The sequence below is a fragment of the Thunnus thynnus genome, chromosome 1, assembly GCF_963924715.1.
Source record: "Thunnus thynnus chromosome 1, fThuThy2.1, whole genome shotgun sequence".
In the NCBI taxonomy this organism is placed as follows: domain Eukaryota; kingdom Metazoa; phylum Chordata; class Actinopteri; order Scombriformes; family Scombridae; genus Thunnus; species Thunnus thynnus.
The window spans coordinates 32,757,041-32,785,016 of NC_089517.1; the positions used below are offsets into that span (position 1 = coordinate 32,757,041).

At 39.9% G+C, this 27,976-nt stretch overlaps 1 protein-coding gene across 2 annotated transcripts; it reads right to left on the reverse strand.

Moving 5' to 3' along the window:
- Nucleotides 1-393: 393 nt before the first annotated feature.
- Nucleotides 394-23,385, reverse strand: abcc12 (ATP-binding cassette, sub-family C (CFTR/MRP), member 12). Of its 2 annotated transcripts, XM_067595952.1 has the most exons (31): nt 23,299-23,385; nt 22,555-22,611; nt 22,151-22,302; nt 21,820-21,966; nt 21,437-21,584; nt 19,089-19,325; nt 18,649-18,822; nt 18,250-18,397; nt 15,110-15,258; nt 13,816-13,923; nt 11,045-11,275; nt 10,890-10,961; nt 10,544-10,668; nt 9,422-9,494; nt 8,270-8,473; nt 7,861-7,995; nt 7,377-7,473; nt 6,687-6,737; nt 6,298-6,396; nt 6,026-6,129; nt 5,372-5,554; nt 5,059-5,285; nt 4,514-4,651; nt 4,205-4,394; nt 4,008-4,097; nt 2,836-3,025; nt 2,366-2,525; nt 2,185-2,263; nt 1,438-1,551; nt 962-1,126; nt 394-871 (listed from the first exon to the last, which is right to left on the reverse strand). In XM_067595952.1, the coding sequence occupies exons 2-31, from the start codon at nt 22,603-22,605 to the stop codon at nt 770-772; spliced, it is 4,143 nt and encodes a 1,380-aa protein (XP_067452053.1). In that variant the 5' UTR covers nt 22,606-22,611; nt 23,299-23,385; the 3' UTR covers nt 394-769. The 2 variants fall into 2 exon arrangements, with proteins under 2 accessions (XP_067452053.1, XP_067452054.1); XM_067595953.1 differs by lacking the exons at nt 21,437-21,584; nt 21,820-21,966; nt 22,151-22,302; nt 22,555-22,611; nt 23,299-23,385 and adding an exon at nt 19,569-19,764.
- Between the last annotated feature and the right edge of the window lie 4,591 nt (nt 23,386-27,976).

Here is a 27,976-nt window from a genome sequence, read left to right on the forward strand (position 1 = left end):
AGAGATAAAAGAGGGATTGAGAGAGCACACTGGGGACAAGACCCCACCACTGAAACACAATAACCACAGCTGAATGGAAAGTCATGCCTTAATAGGATTTCACAGGAGAAGTCCTTTTTTTTCATAAGGCAGCAGCTGGATTTGATTCCTAATGTTTTCACTGAGGTGCGTAGGAGGTCAACTGGTTGGAAAATTAACTGTTAATGCAAAAGAATTTGTTTGCAGACACTTTCCAATGCAAACTATGAAAGAAAATAAAGTGATACAGTCAATTGCACAGTTAAAATACAGCACTCAGTAACAGAAGCTTAAATATTATAAAAGATGTATTAACACTGTTGATCAGCAGTAACATCTTGTCTGTGTGACCGCAGTCAGTTATTGAGACATGTGTTAAATATATCTGTCATATGCAGTTTTTTAATATGATGAAATTCAAAAATTACTTCTAACTCAGCAGATTTTAACTGCATGTGTAGTGGTTTGCAAACAGGCAGCAAACAAAGACATAGAAAAATCAATAAATAATATGTTAAATATACATCACAGATCATGTGTGCTCCTGTAAAATCTGTAAAAGAACATTGTCTAGGTTTCAGCAGACAGGAGAGATAAATATATCAATATTTACACATAGTTTGAAAAGTGAAAAACAAAGTCGTATCAACACTCTTTTTGCAGCTATATCAAATCCCATCTTTGCTGTTCGATGACACCAGTTCAGATTACAGTGTGGTTATGTAAATGAAGCATCATTATATTCCAATGATTACTCTGTAGCGGTGCTCACGGTGTTAGCAGCAGTCAGGAGTGAAGAGAATAGAGAGTCTGGTCTTTGAGCCAGCACGTCTGGATCGCCTAATTCTGCCACCTGTGAGACGCAACACGCACTGTAAGTCTACGTTTAAGGACAAAGTTTACACACAAAGTTTATCTGTGTGCATTTGTGTCTGTGTGTTACCTCTCCGTTGTCCATGACCAGAATACGATCTGCATACATCACAGTGTTGATGCGGTGGGCGATGGTGAGCATGGTGCAGTCCTGGAAGGCCTCTTTGATGGTGTTCTGGATCAGGGCGTCTGTCTCTGCATCGATGGACGCTGTTGCCTCATCCAACAGAATGATCTGTTGGACAAAGGGAGGGACGGTTAGTGAGGAGGACTGCTGGGGTGAGGAATTTTGGGTTAGAGGCATGATCCTTGAGGAGGAATTGTTTCATTATGTAGAACATAACAAAACTGTGAGTACTGAAGATATTAAATAAGAAAAATATAACATAAACAATTATATTGTATTAGCAATTGATGAAAATGTGGACATAGAAATCACAAGCAGTTTTTTAGTTTGACTGGTTTTGAGATGTGGCAGCAGCAATCCAGTGACTGAAGTGTTCAGTAGAGAAAGATAGACATAGCCATATATACATGTAGACAGACCTTTGAGTTACGGAGTAGTGCTCTAGCCATACACATCAGCTGTCTCTCTCCTACAGAGAAGTTCTCTCCATTCTCAAACACCTCTGCCTGTAGCTTCCCCTCCAGTCTGGAGATCTGCGGAAACAAAACAATACTCATTGCACTACTTTTACTACTGCTAATGCCACTTCTAACTAACATAGACTAACAGTGATCAATTTACTTAAAAGGAGAAAGAGTCACTTAAGTATTTAAGTCTCCAGCCTGCTGATAAGTGTAAATATGTGATTTATATCAAATACCTCTGATCATTTTTTATCAACTTCTTCTTTCTATGTTTATTTTACACTAGAATCATGAAGCATAAAACCATCAGCATGATAGTGTAACTCTGGTTCCCAAAGTTCATGGCTTGTGACCCTTTAAAGCAAAGATATACGTAATCTACCCTTGACCCCATGTTACAAGTTGCACATGTCTATGAAATGTGAGCAAAGATGGGAAAATTGTGAAAAAATAAACATTTGTGGAGCAGAATATGTTTTCATTTTCTTATTTCTTACCTTGTTGATACAATTCAGGAGATGTATCACACAATTTTTCCCCATATATTGTTGTGCATAGCTCATTAAAAATATTGGTAAGTGTGTCTATAAGAACTAGGAGACCAATAGAAAGGAAAGCTCAGTATGCTGGCTGGTAAGAGTTAGTATGGATGTAAATGACCACACAGTGCTTGTGCTGTGATCGACAATACTGTCAACATACTGAGTCCTTCATGTAGGTCTTTTCCAGCGCTGCCCAGATCTCCTCATCACTGTAGTTATCAAAGGGGTCTAGGTTGTATCTGTTGGCAAACACAGTTGGTTAATTAGTACTTATCCCTCAAGTCAGTCAGGGTTTCCCTGTGTGTAAACATAAAGCTCTGTGGAGTCAGGGATAGGCTTACCTGACTGTGCCAATGAATAGCACAGGGTCCTGGGGGATGATGGACAGCTTGCTGCGCAGATCCTGTAGACCGATGGCCGTGATGTCCACTCCATCTATCAGGATGGTTCCTGCTGACGGCTCAACCAGCCTGAACAGAGCCACCCCTAAAGACGACTTCCCTACAGACACAAAGAATAAAGAAATGCTTTACAGACCAAGCACCCTACAGTCATGGTTTAACAAAATAACACCCTAATCCCAGGAAATTCTCATTTAAACCTTAAGATGCTGGCTGCACAGGGTTTTCAACAACTGCATTGTATAAGACACATTATGATCCATATAGACCATATGTTAAGTGATTTTCTGCATGCATGTTAATTTGACATTTCCTGAATTACCAAAGATACAAGAATATACACTAAATTACACCCAATCTGACAAAACACACAAAGTTATGGGTAACCACTACTAGACTCAGGGCCTTACCAGAGCCTGTCCTTCCCACGATGCCCAGTTTCTCTCCAGCCTGGATGAAGAAATGGAGCCTATTCAGGACAATGGGTGTGTCCTCTCTGTACTTCATCTTATAGTCCTGGAAGGTGATGGCTCCGCTCTCTGGCCAGTCCTCTGAGACTTGAACGTCCTTTATGTGTCGGGGTGCCTCAGACTTACAGTCCTGTACACAATAAATAACAAAAATGTTGAGAAAGGGGAGAGAAAGGGACTCAAACAGTGATGAACTGCATGGTGAAACTCTTCGGCCTCTTTGGTAAAAAAGCACAAACAGTGCAGCGAATGCACTTCTTGAGTAGTTTAATGGACAGTCACATGAAGCAAGATACTGTTAACTAAAATACAGAGATTTTTCTATGGTTTATATGTAACTTTTTATTACTAAAACCATTCTTGGTAAACATCCCGGTTAACCTTTGTAAAATGCTTTCTCCTGTCTCTAACTGTATAAGATAAGATCAACTGCACCTTGTATGCAGCCTGGGCTGGGAAACATTTACAAGTTTAACTTTGTCTGAAAACACTGTCTTCATATCAGGCATTCAAGCATCACATTAAAAAATGTTTCATGAGGAGTGTAACTGTTTTAAAATCCAGTTTTATCTTTCTCATGTCTCTGAGGTTCTGTGTTGTTGTGTTATATGTGATTGTCATTTGACCAGGTCTCCCTTGTAAAAGAGATAATGTACCTAAAAAGACTTCCTGGTTTAAATAAAGGTTAAATGAAAAATCTATACTAAGTATTAACAGCATATGGTCTCATGCAGTAAGTATCAAGTCAAGCTACTTCACTTGCTAAATTTACTAGCACATTATATGATGAGTAACCCATATTGTTTTGTAAAGACAAGACGAAGAGTGTTTAGAGCGGTCATTGTAATACTACATTGCAAACACCTAACACAGGTAGCAGTCATAACTAACATAATCTGACTTGTCCATTTAAATTGCTACAAAGGATGAGTTTTTCTCCTTTCTGGCAGCCTCCATCCAGGCAAACCTGGAGGAAGTTGCTGTTTTATCACTGTGACCCAGACCAGAAGGAGATACAAGAATGAATAGATGGATGGATTGGTGGAAGTAGCCAGGTGACTCGTGTGTAAACTGTGATTATTTTTCTGCAGCAAGGAAGTTTAGAGTCTGACCTTTATGTATTCCTGCAGCCGCTCCACCGAGCTGAACCTTGCCTCCACCTCCGTTGCCTGCCTCACTACGTACTGAAGCATGCCTGTTAACTGGAAAACATACAAACAGAATTTGTATACACACATGTTGCAGTTTGCTTGGAATGTGTCCTTAAAAAATTAAATCAGACATGTATTAATGTGTTGTCTAAATGTACCTGTATGGTGTAGGACATGGCCAGGCCTTTAAAGGCCGGATTGATGATATCGTTACTGCTAAGCACCACAAAGAGAGACACCAACAAGGTCATGGTTGAAGCCATGAAGTCAAGCCAGAAGGCGAGCCAACGAGTCCCAGAGTGAAACATTAAAAAGTGGTTGGAGTTGACGTCATTCAAAGACTTGAACCTACAACATGACAAATGTCAGGTCACTGACTGAGACACCACCTGCTGCTCCTGTAAAAGGTCAGCAAACAAAAAGCAACAATAAAAGGTGTTTTATGTTTAGGGATTCTGGTATCTTACAGTTTTATGTGGCTGTCTCTAATGTTGTAGGCATGGATGGTGCTGAGGCCTTGCAGGGTAGAGGTGGTGAGGGAGATGCAGGGAGAGCGACTGATGTTTTCCATCCTCTTCATCTGACGAACACTCTTCTGGAAGATACTGCAGAGAGATCACAACTGATACTCAGTGTACGGTACCTTCAACACTTTACTCTTTACTTTCCATTCATGCACCTGCTTTTAAGACATGCAGCAATTTCCATGAAAATTTAAATCTCTCTTTTTCTCCAAAGTCAATTTACATCTTTAAACACCAGCTCATATCATGTTCCGTATCATGTTCTGACTGAACAAAACATATGAATGCAATACCTGTGCTATGGTCTTAGTTGTAATATATATGTAATACAGGTGGTCCAGTTGGTGTAACACAGTTTCCAATCTTTTGTAAAACGTATATTTGGTAGTGCAGCTGGTTGGTCAAATTTAGATTTATTTACATGAGTTACCCTTCAGAGATTGTTTTGTTGTTTTTTTCATGTCCAGACTTAAGTGATATTAACTCACAAGAGAATGATGGTGAACAAAGCTCCCATAAAAACCACAGCTACCAGCAAGAGGGGAAAGACAGAGGCGATGATGAGAATGGTGAAGGTGGTCACAAAAGTAAACTGCAAGAAAGGATCCATGTTGAGGGGAAGCACACTGTCGACCTCGTCTTGATCTTTGGCGAAGCGGTTGAGGATGCGGCCTGTTGGCGTTGTGTCAAAGAAACTCATGGGACTGGCTATAATCTGAGAAAGGAAAACAAAAAAAAAACTTTCAGTCATCTCTATGAACACCAAAAACATGCAATGGTGTTGCAGCCGCACCAAAGTACCTTCTTAAACATGGTGTTGTGGAGTTTGCAGGAGGCATTCAAGGTGACGTGAGTGAAGGAGAAGCATTTGATGATGGCAAATGTCAACATGACAATCACCGTCAGTCCATAAATCATTTGGTAGAAGTGCAAGTCCGGGTTTTGTGAGACGTCGCCCTGGTCTGATGTCGTCTTATTGGGTGACTGGGACAAAACAGAGCACACTGAGGATGTTATTGAAAACCAGGGACCAGAGAAATAACTGATAAACACAAAATTAGTTTTGCATAATAATATATGGCCCAGAAATGTGGAAGTTAGACATATTGAATCATACATTAGATCAGTTCATGTGTGATGAGTTGTTTCAAGTCAGTGTGTTATGGCTGTGCATAGTAATAAGAGACAAAATTAAGGAGGGAGACACATCTGGTTGTCTGATTAGTTAGCATTATTTCTTAAATCTTTTTTTTTATTTCAAGTGACATTTAATCATAAGATTATTTTGGCTTCATTTATTCAGGTTTTGGAAGATCAGTCTCTGAGATTTCAGTTTCCAATCAAATATGATATAACAATATAATAATGTATAACTATAACAATATATATGGGTCATACATGAGTGTGTGTGTGTGTGTGTGTGTGTGTGTGAGAGAGAGTGAGATATGTTCTCACCCCATCACCATGCTGCAGCCAGTAGCTGAGCCACCAGTTGCTGAAGGCTGATGATCCGATCATCAGCATGATGCTCAGCATTGTGAGGACGGTGACAATGTAACCTGCAGCAACACAGTCATACCAAACATCATGGGCCCGCTTGTACATGTGGAAATTTTGTATTTCTGCGCAGAATCATGCTAACACGTGTGTGTGTGTGTGTGTGTGTGTGTATGTGTGTGTGTGTATGTGTGTGTGTGTGTGTGTGCGTGTGTGTGTGTATGTGTGACCTCCAGCTGCCTGGCAGTACTGATGATAGACTCTCCAGGAGATTACGCCTTCTGAGGAGAACTCTTGACTGACCAGCTGGTTGCCTGTCGCGACAGCAGCTTAAGAGGAAGAAAATTGATTTTAAGGATTCAACAAAGTATCATAATTTTATCACATTTATACAGACACAAGGAATAAAATAAAGAACCTGTCTGGATTTAAAATCTGCTGCTGTGTTTCTACTTTCTACAGTAATGGTTTGGGTTTGCGTGCCCTTTGTCTTTTAGGCTCCCACATTCAGATGGTACCATATGAATCTAACCAACATGCACAAACTTGACTTATTACAAGCTGGGCCTGACTCTACACCAACACTAGGAACACAAATTAATTACTTTTGTAGACTCACGTTTTTGGTTATCTGCGTTTCCATCGTCCTTTTCATCTGACATGTCAAATGCTGGAAGGAAGCACAGGGGTCAGTCATGTTGCTGCTCACACAGCTTGTGCTCTACTACTGTGCAGATTTAGGATATATTTCTGCATTTTGAATAAATTCAAGTACAACACTGGATCAAATTCCATTACAAAAAGACTTTTCTGAAGTTAAACACTCCTTACATATTAACTCCTGACTCCTACATATTAACTACATTTATAACAGTGTAATGACTGTCAGTATTGTAGGTTTGTTGCCCTGTCTGCTATTGTCTATTGTTCCTCTTTCTCCTCTTTCCCTTCCTTTTGTCACCCATTGTCCCTTTGTTAACCTATAGACTGCTGGCTCTGTCTTTTACCTCCCCTGGTTATACATTGGCTCTTTTACAAGCTTAAACTTTTCTGATGACACTTTGGTCCTCAGAGAATTGTGAAACAAAGTGTAAAGCAACATGTTTCACCTATCTCACAATATCTCTGTGTCTGTGCTCGGACTTATTCTGCTTTTAGGGATCTATTTCCAGCAGCTACTACAGAATGTGCTCCACTTTGTCCTTGTGTGTCTTTGGAATAAATGAATTGAGGCATCACACATGATCCCATGTGATATCTTCGGATCAACATACAAAAAAACATTTTTTTCCCTGGGTTTATTCCCTACCTGGGTTCACTGTGCCACTGTCTGTGTGATCTCTTAGCTCAACCTCCCTCTGCTGGGTAGCATCTGGCGGTGACGTCTCCTCTTCCTCTCTCTGAGCCTATAAACGGTGAGCAAAAACCCAGCGTTACTGCTGAATATAACTTACTAGATGATAAACTCTTAACTTGTGCTGTTGTAGAACATATGCTCCTGCCTCCTATAAACCTTTGACATCTCTGAATTTTAGATGAGGTTGCACCTTATGTACCAGCAATGAAAAATACATATGGTTTATGTATGTTACTGTCTTTATTATAACTGAAATTATGTACTGCACAGTCCTGTAAAATGACTGTACTTGCACATTTTTATCAAACAAAAATTTACAGCCATCCATTTTCTTTATAGCTTTTGAGTTAATAAAAAAAAAAAGAATTGCTGAAAAGGTTTCACAGATAGTAAAACAGGGCTTCAGTACATCAGAGTTACGTGGTGACAATCTTACTTTGGACTGCTCTATCCGGTAGTTGCTGATGAGCTGAGCGTAGCGTCTGTTGGCTGTCATCAGGGTCTGGTGGTTTCCTGCCTCCTGGACCTCCCCATCCTCCAGAACCAAAATGTCATCACAGAACTCCAGATACTGACAGACACAAGCGAGGACAGCTATGTCAACCAAACCATGCCTGCACTGTAACCAAAGCTCTACACAACTCAGTCTAAACACAGGACACATGTACAGTACATACACTTTTATGGCATTTGGCAGATGCTCTCATCTAGAGTGACTCTATGATAACAATCAGTCACAACTTTCTGGTGTATGATATACTTTTACTTTGGGGTTTACCACAATAGGATGTATGTATTCTAAAATGATTTTCAAATAATTACTATCAATGAATTTTACTACCTACCTGGAGCTGGTGTGTAACCAGTATGACGGATTTTCCCTGGAGCTCCTTCTTAATACATTCTTCAAAGATGTGTTTCCCCACATGGGCATCAACAGCGGACAGCGGATCATCAAGGAGAAAGATGTCTTTATTGGAGTAGACAGCTCTGGCCAGGCTGATCCTCTGCTTCTGCCCCCCTGACAGATTCAGCCCCCGCTCTCCTATCTGCCAACAACACAGCAGGAAGAGCAGTCCACTGATCACATGGTCTGGTAGCTTCAGCTAAAAAGCCACTTTCCACTTTCACTACTTTACCATCTAGTTGGAACAAACAAAGTTAGAATAAATCTTAAAGAGGGGGAAAGTGCAGGAAGAAAGTCACAGGGACTCGCTGTGGACTGACCCAGACTTGAGTTACAGGCTTGGTTATGCCAGACTCACCCTGCCTAAATCAGTTGAACAGAACAGTGTTATTTTTTTCACAGAACGAAACTTTCTGCAAACTTTCTTTGAACAGTGTATGATTGTTTTGTCTCCCTGAAGATGAACCTGAGCCACCAAATAGTTGGAACAATCAGTGATGTGAATCATTGATTGTTCCAACTACTGTTTAGGCAATGAGGACACAGTGGATTTTGTAGAAGTAAATAATACAAAGTTCACCTTGACTGTCCGCATGTAACATTTGCTGCAGCACTTTTTTTTTTTTTTTTTTTAGCTCTTATTCAAACAGCAGATTATTGGGTTCTTTTTGAGTATTTTTTGGGTTCTGCTCAGGTGCCTTGGAGCTCAAAACTAGCAGCTTCACATTAACATTGTCTTTTTTTTGTCAAAATAAGCAGAATTTGAACATTCTGCATCATTTGATTAACCAATTTAGAGTATACTTTAAAATATAATGGTCAAATTATTAGTAGTATTAGTATAAATTTTAATTTAAAGCCTTATTTCAAATCTTTCTCCCTGAACACTCAGAATGCCTATGTTACATTTGCAAAGAGAGCCTGTTAGTGGTCCTTCTCAGCACTGAATTAATTGTGTGAAACCGGATGTCCACAAGGGGCTTCACACAGAGAGTCCCTCTTTAAAAGTTCTTCTAAACTTTGAAGAAATTATTACGAAACATTAAAACAGTCCGTTTGGAGAGTTCAGTGTGCAGGAGGGAGCTCCTACCTCAGTTTGATCACCATATGGGAGGATTTTCAGGTCAGCTCTGAGGCTACAGACATCGACAACTCTGTCGTATCTGTGGAGAGAAAATGAAATACAGTTAATTGCCTGAGGGAGCAACAGAGGGATTTTAAGGACAAGATGTAGTTATTTAATTCAATTTTGTTAATATTGAAAAGTAAAAAAATTAGATAAATCATTTTGGAAAAATATTGCCGTCTGAAATTCATCAATATTTGAAAAACATGATTCTGTCTTCAGAAAACGTATTTTCTCTTTATTTTACATACTGTTCATTCTACTTAACTGCCTAATAATAATACACACATTAACAATGCTTTATATTGTATAAAGCATACAAGGTTAATCATTATAATCAACATCATTGAGAGAATTAAAAGCCGCAGCGGTAAAGAAACTGTAAATCACTATGGCCTGCAGACATGCTCAGACTGTCCCTGGCAGTTTATGTGAAGTTATATGATAACAAACTTGCTCTCTACTTCTTATTTGACTATTTCTGTAGAGCAACAGACAATGCACATACAAAAGCATCTTGAGACTTTCAAGGCTCATTAATCCTGCAGTATGTAATTTAGTGAGACACTGTTGGGGTCAAGTGTATGTTAACCTTTCCTACAGTATTTACACTATTACAGTATATACTCATGATAACAGCCCAACTACCAGCATGGCCAAAGTAATGAACTGAACCAGAATGACAAGACAAAAAAACATTGTGCACAAGTCAGCAGTCTTGCTTCTCTTCATTCCTGGCAGGATGGAGTGCCTCTATGATGATAATCCTGTCAGATAACAGATGACCTCTGCTCTTGTTTGACTGCCTTGCCAGATGTGAAATCACAAGGATAATAGGGACTTTCTCCCAGTTAAACATTTGTCACGTGAGATAACCTTTAAAGGAAGACCTATGTGAAATTAAAAAATTAATAATCCACTTGTATGTTTTTGCTGGAACGAGGCCCAGCGGTGACACATTAACATCACATATGGTATCCCCTTAGTTTATATTACCTCCTATTGTTTCCACATTCATCTGGCATGTTTATCTGTGCTTACTTATAATAAGTGATAGTAATTTATGTGGGTTAAGTGATCAGTTACTTGGCCTGGTCAAAAGGTTCCCCCATCAGAATATTTTCCTGAACAGTTCCATGGAATATCCAGGCCTGCTGGGAAACGTAGGCAAATGTCCCATCGGCTGCGAGGGAGCCCCGAAGAAGGTGCATCTAAAATATAAAAATAAGCAGACAACCATGAGAAAAGCTTTATGCTACACGACATTGGTTAAATCATACAGATTTTAGAGATAACATTGTGTGCACAACAGAGTGGCAAACAGTAAAATCATAAAAAAAATAATAGCCAATAAAAGTGGCAGACATAAATGTCAGAGGTTTACAGAGATCGTAAAAAAGAATAAGATAGAGAAGACAGAGGATGAACTAACCTGTTCCAAAATGCTGGAAATCAGTGATGTCTTCCCACTCCCCACGTTCCCACAAACACCGAGCAAGTTGCCCTTCAAGAAATAACAGAGATTATTGGTTTACCTTTAGCCCAACCTAGTTAACTTCATTAATCCTTGTCAGTGGTAAAGCCCACCTTAGGCAATGTAAAGGAGATGTTTCTCAGGGTTGGCAAGGCTTCAGTCTTCCCATCCTGGGATGTTTCATCCACCTTGTTTCCCTTCACCCCATTGGCTGTGCTGGGTGGGGGATCTGGCTGGCTGTCTGGTTTGGTCCAGGAAAGTGTAGCGTTTTTCATCACTATGGCTGAGTTACTGTCCTTCTTCTGCACCAGGTAGGGTTCTGGATTCTGGATCAGCAATATTTTCTGGAAAAAAACACACGTTTATAAACTTTTTCATGTTTTTCAAATCGAGACTTTAATTACAAAGTGGGTAAAGGCTAGCATTAAAGTTGCAGTGACCAACCCTGAATCCTCTACATGTGCATGTGCATTAATATACACCTAAAACACACACAAAGACACACACACACAGATAATGACTCTGAAAAGACTGTGACTGGTCAAATAAAACCAAAACAACTGTAGATACACAAGGGCCTCTGATGCATCATACTAGCGTCAGCTGAACTTTGAAACGCATTTTTGCTCAGAACAACGTCCGTGGCTCCCATTTCTTACAGCGTGGAGGAATTTCAAGAGAACAGCCTCAGAGTCAGTATTGAGAGTAGGAATTGTTAAAGTGATTAAGAACCATTTGGTACTTCAGTATTGTATTAAGACAGACTGGAAAAACCTGTGCCTATCCTTTAAAGCCAAGTTTGTAGTGCAGGTTGGCATTACATGTTAAAATGCTGTGTATGCTGACTACATCTTGTAATTCAGTGGAACAAAGGAATAGTTCAACGTTTTGGGAAAAACGCTTATTCGCTTTCTTGCCAAGAGTTATTTGAGAAGATTGATACTTCTCTCATATGTCTTTGTTACATGAACTACAGCAGACAGCCGGTTATCTAAGCTTAGCATGAAGACTGGGGGAAACAGCTACCATGGCTCTGTCTGAGAGTAACAAAATCCACCTAACAGCACCTCTTACAGTTCACTAATTTACACATTATATCATGTATGTTTGAGCTGTACAAAGCTGAAGTGTTTAAAACATCAATTTGTGGTTTTACGGGAGGTTATGTGTTGGACTACTTCGTGGCCAGGCACAATAACCTGCTGGAGTCTCCACTGGTTGCCTGGTAACCTCACAGTGACGACAAGACATCAGGACTACAATGAGTTAAAAGTTACAAACATGATATAACGTGTTAAATAATGAGCTTTACAGGTGCTGGTAGATGGAGTCTGTTACCTTCAGACTGAGCCAAGTTAGCTGTTTCCCAACATTCAATGTTTGTTCTAAGATGAGCTAATACATTCATTCATCTAAACCTTTATATAAGCCTTGAAAATCATTGAGTATTCCCTCATTTTCAATGATATTGAGATAGAGTTAAAAACATAATACATAGGGTTAAATAGATCAGAAGAGGACAATACTCAGTGAAAACAATTGTGCACTGAGGTGAAGTGGTTTGAGATCATTGTCTTAATTGTCCAGGGGTGATAAGAGTGTTGATGTTGAGGATGCGTTGAAGATAATTCCATGTGTTTGGTGTAAAAAGCCAGATTTTGAAAGTTCAGAATAAACCTGCGGGACTTAAAGCATAAGACAGTTAGTAGGAGTTTGGTAGGGTCCCATGGTCCAGTCCAGCATAGATGTTGTATAGGGTGGTAAATGTCCAATAAGGGATTTATGGCTGAAAAGATACAAGTGTTTATCATGCCTCTCTGCATGAAAGGAGGAACCAACTTTGTCATACTGAATGCAATGGTGAGTGTCAGAGGTAATCTGGTAATTAATCTGAGGGCAGAATGATAAATTGAGTCTAGGGGTTTGAGAGTGGAAGCAGCAACATGTCTGTAGAATATATCACCATAATCTAGGACTGATAGAAAGACTGCCTCAACTATACTTCTCCTACAGTTCAAAGGGAAGAAGCTGGATCTGGTTCTGTACAAAAATCTGAGTTTTTGCCACAGTTTGATAGATTTTCAATATGATGTTAAAAAGTAAATGTTTCATCAAGCCAAATACTTTGATATGTATACTCTGTGACTCTCTCAATACTGCTAACATTCAGTGTGGATAGGTGTAGACTGTTAAAATCATCATCTCTTGCTTTAGAAAAAAGCATGAACTTTGTTTTGCTTGCAAAACTGCTGCTGCTCTTGAAGTGCACTAAAAGAAAGTTGTACAGAGTCAGCAAAAGAATACAGAATAGTGTCATCTGCATAAAGATGGACATTACAGTCAGGTCGAGAGGAGACAATATTATTAATATGACTTTGAAACAAGACATGGCCTAGAACTGATCCTTGTGGAACACCTTTTGTTACTGGTTAACCCTCAGATTGGATATCCAGCTTCCACACACTGATATCTTTCAGAAGGTAATTCTGAAACAATCTACAAGCAATTGAATCAGACCCAATACTACATAGTCTCTGGATAAGAAGAGAATGATCAGCTATATTGATTGCTTCTGACAAGTCAGTAAAAACAGCAACACCATGCTTCCTTTTGTCCATACAAGAAACAATATTGTTTACAACTAATGTAACAGCAGAGATGGTGCTATGCATAGGTCTGAAACCAGACTCCTAATAATCTCCTGGCTGTACCTTCATATATAAACATCAATCTCCTCATGTAACTCTTGGTAATGAAGCGAATAAACATATTTCCCAAAATGTTGATTTTTTTTTAATGAGTTAGTTCAGCATTGTAGTTTGTATTGATTAATAACATTCCAGCTGCCATAACTGATGAGCAGAGCACAAAGAGAAGTGTTTACCCTCAGTCGAGTTAATGACACGGCAGCCTCGGCCACGGCCTTTACACACAAGGGCAGCAGAGCCAAGCAGAACCTCATGGAGTTGAAGATGGCGATGGTGGTGAAGGCCTGGTAGTAACACAAATGGTGATGCTAAAATATTACTTGACACAATGCAACACTGACAAGGTCATATATTGGTTTTACATGTAGACCACAATACTCCAGCTGAAAGCACCTTGCCCTTTGGGTTTGTTTTCTACTTTTCACAGCAAATATACCATCTTCCTTCAATTATAGGGATGCACGATATTGGATTTTTTGCTGATATCCAATATGCTGATATTTCCAACTCATTGTGGCCGATTGCCGATGCCAATATATGCACATATTTTTTTCTAGCTGGCTGAGGAGACTATTACACATGCAATCATAGATTGTACGAAGAATGATCAAGAAAGACAATATATGAAGGATTAATCTTTGGTCCACACTCCGGAGCAGAGGGTGGCGGTAATGCACCTAATACGCTGGTTGCCAACCGCCATTATAAACCAAAAATAGGAAGATTGTGGTAAAAGAAGAACAGAGTGGTACATCCTATCAGCCAAGGTGTTTCCAGCTGTGCAGCCGAACATAGCAGCTCTTCCGCGGACTCTTTTACCCTGACGGTCCAGGTGCTTCCTCCACAGGCTCCACTTCACTCAAGCTGCCCGTCAGATCAGCTGCTTCTTCCCACTTTAACCTGAAAACAAACCGGGGCTCGGTGCTCTGGTTGGATCCACATAGAGAGCTGGGGCTATTGTTAGCTGAGAGGCTAGCGGAGCGTTAGCCGCAGCATGGCCCGAGGGAAGCACAGCCAGCTAGCCTCTGCTAGAAGAAGAAGCTGGTCTGACGGGCAGCTTGAGTGAAGTGGAGCCTGTGGAGGAAGCACCGGGACCGTCAGGGTGAAACAGTCCGTGGAGGGAAGCACAGTTATGTGGCGGAGGAGAAGGCAACAAATTGGCCTGTCTTAATGGGCAGAAAATGTTCATTTCGGCTGATACCAATATTTAATTTTAGAGCTTATATCGGCCGATACCGATGACGCACTGATAATATCATGCATCCCTATTTGACATTTTCTGCTGTGTTAGCTCCATACAACATATGGGATTTGAAATTAATCAGTGATTATAAAGTAAAAATTTTGACATCCTGATTTAATTTGAGGATGTTTACATCCTCATCAGACTCAACTTAATGTAGGAATTGCAGCTATTTGTAGGCATACAGTAATCCCCTGAATTTTAGGGGCCATTGTTGTGGTACTCACAGTAGTTGTGTTGAGGTTTAAGCCCAACAAAGTGTGTATCGTGAAGGTGAAAACAGTGGCGATGCTGGGGATGATGCTGATGATGCTGATATTAGCATTCTGGACATAACTGGCCTTCTGCAGTTGTTTCTTCTCATGTTTTCTCAAGTCTATAAGAAATATCAGATATTAGGTCTTCAGACATTTCAGCCCACAGTTGTCCACTAAGCACCTTTTATTGTATAGTAGCAACTGGGAGATAAATTATTTGTTAAATATCACCTAAAGGGTACTGTATTTACACTATGGAGACTATATTTTATCTTAACAGCATTTTAATATGTAACAATTGAAGACTTGGGGCTGCATTGATTGTGCATAGCTGTGTGTGGAGTTGATTCCAAAAGTTTACAAGTGTACAAAATACAAATGTGGTGTACAGCATAAAAAACTGGGTGCATGCACGCATATGTGTTTTTTCCTTCCCTTGCTCTTTCAGGATCAGGTGAAAAATGTGTGTGTGCGTGAGTGTGTGTACAAAAGTCGACTGACCATGCTAAATTCTTAATGAATATTGATATACAGTACCAGTCAAAAGTTTGGACACACCCGACACTTTCATGTGGCCCACATACCACATGGAATGATGGCACTTGGGCAGTCCGCTCCTGTTTGCCGGATCCGGGCCACAAGCAAACCATAGCAATGCCACATGTAAACCAAAAACTAAACGAATAAACCAGATCTGGCCCACATCTGGACCACAGTTCATTTTTATTCTGGCCCTGATCGGGCCCACATTCCATATCCTCATCTGGCCTGTATACCGTATGGAATGATGGCATTTGGCGGTCCCCTCCTGTTTGCCAGATCCGGGCCACAAGCAAACCGTAACATTATTGTAGTCAACCAAAACGAACCAAATAAACAATATCTGGCCCAAATCTGGACCACAGTTAATTTTTATTCTGGCCCTGATCCGGCATACATTCCATATCCTCATTTGGCCCAAATGCTGCATGGAATGATGGCACTGGGTCGTTCCACTCCTGTTTGCCAGATCCAGGCAACAAGAAAGCCATAGCAATACTGCATGTCAACCAAGAACAAACCGAACAAGAACTGGCCCACATTCCTAATGTTCATATGGCCCACATCCTGCATGGAGTGGTGGCATTTTGGCAATGCACTCCTGTTTGCCAGCAACAGGTCTAGCAACATTGTTGTCGCAGTCACAACAGTCAACATAGTTGCAAATTCTGGGACCTGGATAAAGCGTTTATGTGTCACTGGAAAGACAGCTACCTTAAACTGTGCAGTCCCCAACAAGGTGCTATCAGTTAATCAGTTCAATTGGGTACATGTGGGGTTCAACCCTAATTGTACCAAACAAGGCAGTGGAAACCAGTATTAGACTAGAGGTGAGGACTGTGGCTGGACTGTTAGGACAACGATCCTTGGACTAACATAGTACAGTGAATTCCGTGTTTATAAGAGGAGGAGAACAGTTCTGAGTGTGCCGTACCTTGGCCAAAACTGGCCCAGATATGTTTTAAGATGACCGGGCCACATTGGCTGCATCATATGTTGGCCACCTCAGGCTCACTTCCAGATTAGCCAGTACTAATTGTGCCGCATCTTTACCTATAATGGCCCAATTCTGTTCAACCATATTTGGGCCATATTCACCATTTCAAATATGGGCCATACTAGGCTCACATCCTGATTAGCCAGTGCTTACTGTGTCGTATATTTGCCAGAACTGGCGCAGATATGTTTAAGATAAACGGGCCACATTTGCTGCATCATATGCAAGCCAGTTCAGGCTCACATTCAGATAAGCCAGTACCAATTGTGCCACATCTTTACCTAAAGTGGCCCAATAATGTTCAGCAATATATGGGCCATATTTACTATTTCAAATGTGGGCCACATTAGGTTCACACTATGACAGCCAGTGCTGACTGTGCCATACAACTGCCAAAAGTGGGCCAAATTTGTTGTTTAGTATTTAGGCCATATTTGCGATATCATATGTCGGCCACTGTAGGTTCACATCAAGTCAAAAACTTTGCCAAAGGTAGCCCACATTTGTTTTGTGATATTTGGGCCATATTCACTATGTATCACATGGGCGACTTTAGGGACACATCCAGTTTACGCATCGCAGAGAGTACCACATCTTTGCCAAAAAATTTGGGATATCTGGGCCATATTTGTTATTTTACATGTAGGTCACTTCAGGCTCACATCCATTTTGTCCGGGCCAGAAGAAGGCCAGCAGTGCTGCATCACCACTTCCGTATGCTATCTGGGTAGGTTCTTGTGAAAAGTGTAAACAAAAAAAATAAATAAATAAAATAAAGTCTTGCGAGACAGATAGCTGCAGCAGCTTCTGCATTGGATAAAATTAGGCTCATACATATTGTTGATGTGTATCACCATATCTAAATGTGTGAAAACATTTTGTATGAATACACTGAAATGTGTTAATGTGTAAAAATGTTTTGGTCAAATGAATTCAAATGTTTGAATGTGTAACAATGAAAAAGATTTACACAAATAATTTTCAATGTATGAGTGCATAAAGAAGATTTGCACAAAGGTTTGCAGTTACAAAAAAGGTTTGCAGTTGCACATCTATCTGTTTGTGGGTGAAAAAAGTTCACACAACCCTAATTTTATCCCATACTTCTGAGACAGTGAGTTCAATAAACAGGACAGTTCCTCAAAGGTAAAGAAAGTGGTCAGACACGAAACTAGACACCAAGAAGCACACTGCTGCACACCATCAAAGCACGAACTGGTGTGGGCAAAGGCACACCGAAGCTGAACCATTGGTAATCATTAAGCATCTGTATACGGAGACCTTTCTATGTACAGTACCAGTTGAAAGTTTGGACACACCTTCCCATTGACTTGAATGAGAAAGTGCATCCAAACTTGACTGGTACTATAGGTGAGGTGGTGGGTGAAGGTGCAGAGTATGCGGCAGCCACAGCCTCTAGTGCCTCTGGCGGTTTTATACTGTAAATCCCAACTTTTCAGTGGAAAGTGACATGTGCATCTTTCAAGATTGATTTTGTGTGCACACAAAAGGCAACAGTATAAATGGTATCCCCAATATCGTATAAATGAGTAACATTAAACATGTAACCTACCTGATATCTTCTTTTCAAAGGATTCTTCCCAGGCGTACATCTTGATAAGTTTGATGCTGTTGAGAATCTCATTCATTGTACGAACCCGGCTGTCCGTTATCTTCATGGTTTTCCACCTGAATACGTTAATGAGCTTGGCCAGGAAAAACTGAAGGCAGAAAAAACAACTACGTTAATATTAGTAACAGTAGTGACAATTAGTGACATGCAGCAAAATAGTAAATATAGTTAATCTAGGGGTGTCCATGTAGCTGAGTTAGTTAAGTTGGAAACTAGTCACAAGCTGAATTGTATGGCTTGTAAACTTTCATACAGTATCTCAATGTAGACCTTATGTCGTGGTTATGGACATGACTTAAGGCTTTTTATTGGCTATAGGTGCAGTTTTAATGTGCAGACCTGAATGGGGATGATGACGAAGTAGGTGCAGACTCCAGTCAGTGCGGTGTAGCCCAGAATGTGGCAGGCATAGAAGACACAGACAATCAAGAGAACTGGGGTGGCAATCATGAAGCTCAAGAAAATTACTGCCTCAAAGATCTTGTAGCCATCATTAGTCAAAACATTAACCATCTTGATCAGAGAGAAAGAGAGAGAGAGAGAAAATCAAAGATTGAAATCCAAATTGAATCCTAGAAGGACATTAATTAAGACCTTTTAGAAATGTTGGTATACAAATGTCTATCAAAAGTAGTTTTACTGTCAGTGAAACTTTATTAAAGCAAAAATTACACATTTACTTCACACTAATGTCTACTTCCTAAGAAATTATAAATGATGGGTGAAGCAGTTCTGGAGTGCCAAACTGGAGACCGTTTAGTTTGTATCACAGTCTTTACCTCTCCCATTGAAATGCTGCTGTGCACCCGCAGAGAGATGACTTTCTGAAAGGCCACTGCAGAGAAGGCACCTTTCAGTCGGACTGCTGTGCGCAGGTTCAAAGCCCACATCAGGGATAGTAGGAAGGCTTTGAGGAACTCTGAGGAGAACAAGCCAAAGGACAGACCCACGCCATGGGACACTATGGAATTATCTGGATCATCAACATACTTCAGGATTTCATGGACCAGAACAGCCTGAGGGGAGAGAGAGACAGAGATGTTTGTAACACTTACAGCATTAAACAGTCTTGTTGTTGTTTAGTTAGCAGGGTCATTACATGTTTGCAAGACATGTCATTTTAAAAAGTAATATAGATTCAAAGTGTAAACTTTGGTATAAACTTTCTGGAAAAAATGAAGGCACAACCTCAGAGTGTCATTATTGCAGCTATAGTGGCTTGGATTAACATAAAAAGTAACAGATAGCATTTTCCGTACTTAGCTGTGCACATAGTGTGGTCTGTCTTCATATCCAGTTTACAAAAGCAACAAGGAAACTTGAAACCATTAATTTGTGTTTTTTCTGCTATTAATAAAAGCACAAAACTATAGCTGTATGTGAATCACATACTGGACCCTATTTTAACGATCTAAAGCGCACGGTCTGAGGCTCATGGCGCAATTGCATCAAGGGTGTGTCCAAATCCACTTTTGTTATTTTAACGGCGGAAAAATGGTCGACGCGCCAGGCGCAAGGTTTAAAGGGGTTGTCCTTAGTCTCCTAATTAATCATGGGTGTGTTTTCGGCGTAACATGCAACAAACCAATCACAGTGTCATCTCCCATTCCCTTTAAGAGCCAGGTGCACTTGCACCTTGGCGGATTGCTATTATGACGGCGCATTTGCCAAGTAGTAAGAAGGAACAGAGAACGTATCTGCTCGTGCGCAAAGGGAAAGCGCACGATCCATAACCAGCACACTGCTGCTCCTGGACCCTCCCGTGGTCAGCCACAGACCACCGGTTTAAAGTCCTGTTTATTAATTTGTTGCAAATTTATCTTCGTTTGGTTTTTGAAAAGGTTTATTTAATTAAATACAGCTTTGGTTTCTTTAAAATTGGAGTGACAGGTCAAATCAGCAGGGTTTTAATTGCTGAAAGTATGGAAACCTGATCACTGTACTCTCAAAAATGTTAAAGAATATTTGTTAAATATTGTTCAAAAATTAAATCATTTATTTGAATCATGTAAAGAATCATCAACATAGTTATCAGGACTTGATCAGCTCTCCAAGGTGTTGATCCTGCTGCTGGCAGCAACTAGAAGCTGTTCAGATTTATTTCCTTCTTTAGTTTAATCAGTTTTTTCACATTATTTATTTCCTCATATGTTCCTCATGTCATCATGTATTGACGCTGCAGGAAAGTTGACCTGTGTCTGATCCGTTGTTGGCCGCCTGTTTATATACCTACGTGTATTGCCACGATTTGGTCAAATAATTAAACAATTTAATCCGTCATTGCTGCGATTAGTTAATTCTGATAAATATTATGACTAGGCATTATGACATGTATTTTTTAAAATATACAAATATACACAATAATAATCTTTCACATTGTAATCCTCCTCCTGTGTGTGTAACAAGCAGAGTGCACTTAAAATAACATAGAAACACTGCGCCATTGACTTTAGACCAGGTTTTTGTTGTTCAATAGCGCAATCGCTCTCTGCTTCCTCAAGATAGCAATGCGCCAACAATTATTCAATTATAACAATTATCAACATATTAACAAAAATAGGAAAATTGCTCAGGTATAACTAACTGTCCTTACAACAATTGCCAACAAAAAACCTTTCTAAAATATAGTTAAAGTCCCCCTCCACTCAAAAATGTGCTTTGCCTATTGTTGATTTTGTGACAACACAACTAGTTTGGAGGTAACTGTGGTCCAATGTGCAATGTGTGGAAACTTGAAACCTCCAGTGTACATACTGAGAGTGGACTTTACAGTGAGGTTGGAGACATCTTGCATCCAGCAGCTAAACTTTTATTTACAATGAACAATGTTTGCATATTAATAGATTTTGGATTTTAAACTTATATTAAAGATGTATTATTATATTATTAGATGGGGGGGGGGTGTTAAAATCAATATCTGAATTCTTTCTGAATCTATTACTGACTGACTAAAGCATAATTACCCATTTTAAACACATCACCTTTGTGTTTTTCTTACTGCAGACAATTTCGATTCTGTAATCAAGAGTGATTAACAATGAATGTGATAGCAGGACAAACCTCAGAGGAGGCTGTTGGACCCAGTCAATCAATGAAGAAGTGATTTACGCAAAATGCAGCGACTCACCGGACCCAGAAACGCCATCACCATTGCAAGGACTCCAACAATGGTAGATAGAATCAGCCTGGTTCTTTGAAAGCGAAAGAATACTCGAACCAAAGAGGCCTTCTCCAGGCCCACCTTTGCCACTTCTTCCTCCCAGAGTCTCTGGAGTCTGCACAGCACAGATTCAGCGGCTTGAGTAAAACACTCTGATGACACTTGCTGTATAATGACAATACACACATTCCCTGTTGGATGTTTCCTCTGCTTTTCATGATTTCTTTTTCCAGATATGAATTTCAGCCTTTAGTCATGTGATGTGTCATGTCTACAAATATTCTGTAATTGCATCAAATGACAGTAGTGAAATGTGGGGCATCCATGAGTCAGCATGAAGAGTGTCACACCTTTCTCCGCTGGTGTCGGAAACATCGAAAGGAGACAGGTTGAGAGAACTTGGGTCCACCTTATTCCTGAACATGGCCCACATCATGGGGGTCATCCAGGCAAAGGTTGTGAAGGAAAGGAAACCTGCATTGTCGACAGGATGGGACCTAGACATAAGAAAACGTACCCAATATCAGCTCTGTGAAGAGAAAACTATGCAGCAGTATGAGCCAACAGAACTGGCCAAGTACTGTAGTTGTCTGTAAACATGTTGCCTCAAAATTGTTTATCAAATTATATTTTAAAGTGCATCAAAAAGACAAAGTAGTGTATGTAAAAAATAAAACTGACTGTGATGAAGACCAGCGGAAGGGTTTCAAGATCTGAATGCTCTGCTCGTATTTTCTGAATGGGGAAGGGTGGAGTATTTCGCTGTAGTCCGAATCAGTATGTTCTGGACCGGCGGCCTCAGATCCAATGCTACGTCGGACAACATCCTCTGTCTTATGAGTCAGAAATACAAAGAGAATCAAACAGAAAGGCAGAGCTGTGCAGAGTATGAAGATAGAATAAAAGAGAGAGAGTGCTTTTAGTCAATATTCCAGCTAGTCTCAAAAATGAGATCAAACACATCGGCCACAAAAACACAGGATGCAAGAGAAACAATAGGAGAGAAAAAGATAACCAGCAGTGAAAGCAACATGCAGAGAGGTCAGGAGTGTTCTGCTAGAAGTGGTTGTTTGGTCTGTACTTACAAAGGAGACTCTTTGAGTATGGTTTGTCTCCAAAGAATAATCCTTCTTCATTTTGTCCTGCACAGAGAGCAGCAAGTGTGCAAAGTGACTGTTTTACCAGATCAACAATTATTGTTGACAGACAACAAACACAGAGAGAAGAACAGTGTAAACCACTGAGCCAATGTGTTGCCCTCAGCGGGACCTTTCTTTTACACCTCATGAGTAATATCTAAAACTCAGGGTGTCAATGAATTACAGGAGCTCTCCTCCTACCAGCGTCTCACCTCCAGTCATACTGTGTTTCCACATCCAAACTCATCCTCACGCACATGCATGCAAAAAACAAAATGCTGTTTATATTACATAATAAGCACATGCAAAACGGTTGAATCTGTTGTAATGTGTTAGACTGTATTATGTGTTATGCAGAATAGATATGATAATAAAAGTAAGACTTTGTATATTATTAATCACACAGCACAGACCAATATCTGTGAAACCAGAGAAATCCTCCAAGGGATTGTATGCTCTTGCATATTTGAGCAAAGTATGAAACAATTAAATATACTTATGTAAAAAAAGGTAAATTGAAAGAACCTGATAAAATAAGCTTAATTTAAACAAACAAACAAAAACAAACAAAAAAATTGTTATAACAAAATACTACAGTAACAAACTAAACAACCAAAACTGATCAAAACACATTACAACTGAACTAATGAAACTCCTGCTGTTAAGTAGAACAGAGAAAGTGAACAATACCTCTGTGTTGAGGACAAGCACGACGCACTGCAGCTTGTTCAAACTAAACCTAAAGTTGACAGTGAGGCAGCATTTTACTCTGTGTTACACAGGTCGCTTTTTTATAGAGATCAAAGGTTGGCCTGTTCAGAGGTTGTCCCTCCTTATTTCTTGGAGTCAACCTGGCAAATTGAGTGACAGCAGTGTAGTTAGATGAGACTAAGTGATAAAGACTAAAGGGGGGTGTCAGGGTCATCTTAATTAAAACTGAACAATTAACTATTCACTCATTTTTAATTTTTAAAACTGGTGATTGACAGGTAACTGGTCAGAACTGGATTTTGGCCAGCTTTTAAAACATGGCATTGAGCTTGAGATGTGGGAGAAATTGTAAATATGTGACAACAGTGGAGGCAAGGCTCTAGCTATGGGGGCATTCCACTGGTCCACTGGTATGAGGAAGTTTTTATGCTGCTTAGTCATACCTCTTAAAGATAAGTCTGTGCTGAACAAGTGTGCGGCGACAGACAGCCAGTGGGAAACTGCCCTCTGCTGTATATGCTGAGGAGGTATTACATCACTCAAGATCAGCTGTGCAGGCAGGTGGTTGATGACAGTCAGGTGATCCAGAGCCGGTGTGGTGTGAGAATGGAAAGAGCAATATTTACTTTCTGTATGGAGGAAGACATGATCACTACTCTAATGAGTAGTTTGGGTCCACTTGTCCCCTTAGAGGGAAGGGTCTATGCTAATCAATACAAAGTTGTTCTGAATGATCACCTTTATCCTATGATGAAACATTTCTATCCTGATGGGAGTGGTCTCTTCCAGGATGACAATGCCCCATCCATAGAGCATGAGGGGTCACTGAATGGTTTGGTGAGTATGAAAATGATGTGAATCATATGCTATGGCCTTCACAGTCACCAGATCTCAACCCAATTGAACACCTAGGGCAGATTTTGGACTGAGGTGTTAGACAGCGCTCTCCACCACCATCATCAAAACACCAAATGAGGAAATATCTGTTAGAAGAATAGTGTTCATCCCTCCAGAAGAGTCCAGAGACTTGTAGAATCAGTGCCAAGGGGGATTGAAGCTGTTCTAGTGGCACGTGGTGGCCCAACACCTTACTAAGACACTTTATGTTGGCTTTTCCTTTAATTTGTCACCTGTCTGTATGTACAGCATGTTTGTTTGTGGCTTAAATTTAACATTAGTCAACAATTAGGTATTTATCCATCAACACTGCAGCATTTGTAACAGGGATCAAACATGAACAGTGTCTCTAGCCTCTAGAATATCAGAAAATAATTTTTGGGGGTAAATTGAGTCATTGACTCAACTTGCCCCAACATCACTGGCACGTTTTACCCCACAACCTCCATTTTGACAAAACTGTTTCACACAGTGGCTCAGATCCACAGTTATGCTAAGTTTATGACCTTGTTTTGTAGCTTACAGTGACAAATTAACATGTAATAATGTCCAAAACTTATCTGTTTTAATTAAGATACAAAACTGATAACTTTAGTGACATGATGAATTCACCTGGCATGACAAAAATGTTTTTTTTTAGCTCTGTTTTGCTGACCACTCTCTCTATGTGCTTGAGTCCAAGATGGATTGAGTAATGTGAACTATACTTTCTTAATTTGTGGTCACGTGATTACTTTTGTTTATGGTTACCTAGATAAGGTGGGTGGCTCATTTTATCCTCTGGCTCTATTTACCCCGTTCTCCCCTTTATCCCAACGTTACTTTGCCACCTTAAATGCCTGGTGAGCAAGCAAGCTAGCTTGCTAATTACGTAACGTTAGGCTAACGTTATTAACGTTAAATATTTTCCCAAAGTTGGAAGGTCTGCGTTAACTTAACACAATTCACAATTTCAACTTTCCACATCCACCCCAGTCCGTTTACAACGGAGTTAAAAAAAAAAAAAGCGTCCTCATTTGAGAAAAGAGCCTGCTGGAGTGAGAAGGGGTATCGAGAGGGTTAAAATCTGTGACATGTTGCTTTCGATTTGCAGTCTCTTGTAATGTCATTATTTATTTGTCAAGTATGACCACGTCATGGATGTACGGACCATATCCCTGCTGATATTCGGGTGAAGGCTGAGGAATGAATCCGGTGCTATGATTGGTCGAACTTTTCGTCTATTGCTTTTCGGCAGGCTACAAGTTGCTGCCTCCTGCTGTTGGACTTGAGTACTGCACGTGCACAATTGAGCCATAGATTTATGAATTGAACTCACAGGCGTCACCAGTTTTTGGGTAGCTTAGAGTGACAAATCGTACCAGCGTACTTCGATATCAAAATGCGTACCTACTACGTAAAATGCGTACAGGTTGGCAGATCTAACATACTATTCAATGGAAGTTAATCCACCCGTCCCACCCTGGACACAGACTCTTTGAACTTCTTCCCTCAGGAAAAAGACTGAGATCCACAAACACCTTCTTTTCAGAGCCTGCTGACCTACTACATACTGAACTGTACTGTTATCAAACTGGACTTTACATTGTGCAACCTTCAATGCATTGGATGAGTTGTGTTATGCAAAAATAACCAAATCAATTTTGTGCTCATAAACTAACACTCACTGTATAGAGAAATGTAGTTCAGCTCAGTGGCGGTCCAGAACACTGCTTCTATCAGTTTACGCTGTATGGAAGACAGCTGTTTAAGGCTGCAACAAATTATTTCATTATCAATTAATAAACCAATTAGTTTTTCGATTAATCAATTAATGATTTAGTTTATAGAATGGCTGCAAATAAAAAATCCCATTATAAGTTCTCAGAGCCTATTGTGACATCTTCAAATATCTTGTTTTGTCCGACTAATAGTCAGATATTCACTTTACCATTGTAGAAGGCTAGAAAACCACAAAATATTCACATTTAGAAGCTGAAACCACTGAATTTACAATTTTTGCAAAACATTTTTTACAATTTGTCGATTATCAAAATAGTTGCCCATCATTATTCGACTGATCGTTTCAGCTCTATAGGTTTTCAATACTTGCAGATTCTGTGCCTGCAGAGTTTGGTGAGGCAGGTTTTTGAAGCTTGTTTTGTGTATTGGTGATAAAAAATACTGTCAATTGTGTCCGTCCATTTCTCATTAAATGTAATTGTAGGATATTTAAAAATAAAAACTTGTCTTATGTCCACTCAATATTGACACAAACTGTCAGCCTGTCCTGTCTACTGGCCTTATCACAGAGGTTTTATATTTCACAATAGAGCCGCACAAAGGTTGTGATAGATCTTCACATTGTTAAACAAACGATGGTAATGGATTTCATAAGTTGACAAGTTTTTAACTAAATACCTTGCAGAGCACAGTTTAATAACTATGTTTTCAATGATAAACTATTCTGAAGAGGAAACCTTAGAGTAGAGGGATTTAGGTCTTAATATTTGACCTTCATCATGCAAAATTCATTAAAATTTGACATTCATTCTGTTTTACCTGATGAAGGACAGAAAACTGAAACATCTTAAATCAAGTGAGACATCATTCTTCTCAGGCTCCTCAGAGTTTTTGTTCCTACAAACCTGCCAATATGACTTTATGATGTGCAAGGATTTTGTCAAAATTGCTTTTCATCCTTACAGAGCTTTGATTGAAATTCTTCGACACTATTTCAAATGAAACACTCACAAGTTTATTTATCACTGGTCTGTTTTATAAGGATACAGCTACAGATTCCACTGCCATCAATAACTGGCAGAACAACAGGTTAAATAAGAAAGTTTTAACATGGATGGTCTGCAAACAACTTTTTTTGAACACTGTGTTGGATCCAAAGATGAACAGGATGCCTCCTTTTAATAAGGTGTCAGCCTGACCTGGCTTGATAGAACACTTTCATTTTCTTTTCACTTTCTATGTATTTGTTGTTTGTCTCATAATGCTTCTGTTTTCATGTCTGTGCTTGTGCTTTTGCATGTGTTTTGCCCTTTGGGGGCCACCATCAACGTCAACATCATTAAATTAAGTTTCCATCCCCAAATAGAAAAGCCTGTCCAACCCACATTCAGCATAGATTAGGAGGAAGGTAGTCTAACACCATTACTGCCCAGTGATGTAGTTAATGTTGTGGAAATATCAGTCACGCTGAATTGAGCAAGCTGTCATGTTACTGGTAATTTGCAGTTGTTGTTTTTTTTTAAAGCAGGAGCTGAAAATTTCTGACTGACGACACTGTGGCTGAGAGCAATGCTGTAACTTGGCTGATTGATTTGTTGGTCATATTTTCCACCAGACGTTTTGGCTGACAGTAGGCTGTTTTCATATGTTAGCAAGCTCACCAAGTTACACCAGGTATTAGCAGTATCCTTCATCTCTTAAACAGCTACCATACATGTCTGAGCCTCTGCAACGCCGTCACTTTCGGTCCGTGTTCGTCAGCAGGGATTTGTGGTACATCTGTACACAGACTGCAGTCGACCTCGTGGTTCCAGTCTAATCCAGCAGGGCTGTGGTAATATTAAAGAGGTGACGTTATAGTGTCTTAGTCACTGTGTGTCATGACATGTTCTTGGCTGATGGTCTGTATTTGATAGAAAGTACTCAGATACAATAAAAAGACATTGGTTCAAGTGCTGATTTGTAGTGGAAAAACAAATACTGTATTGGTTTATCTTAATAAAGATTGAGTCACACAGTAAATCAATGAGCCTTTGAG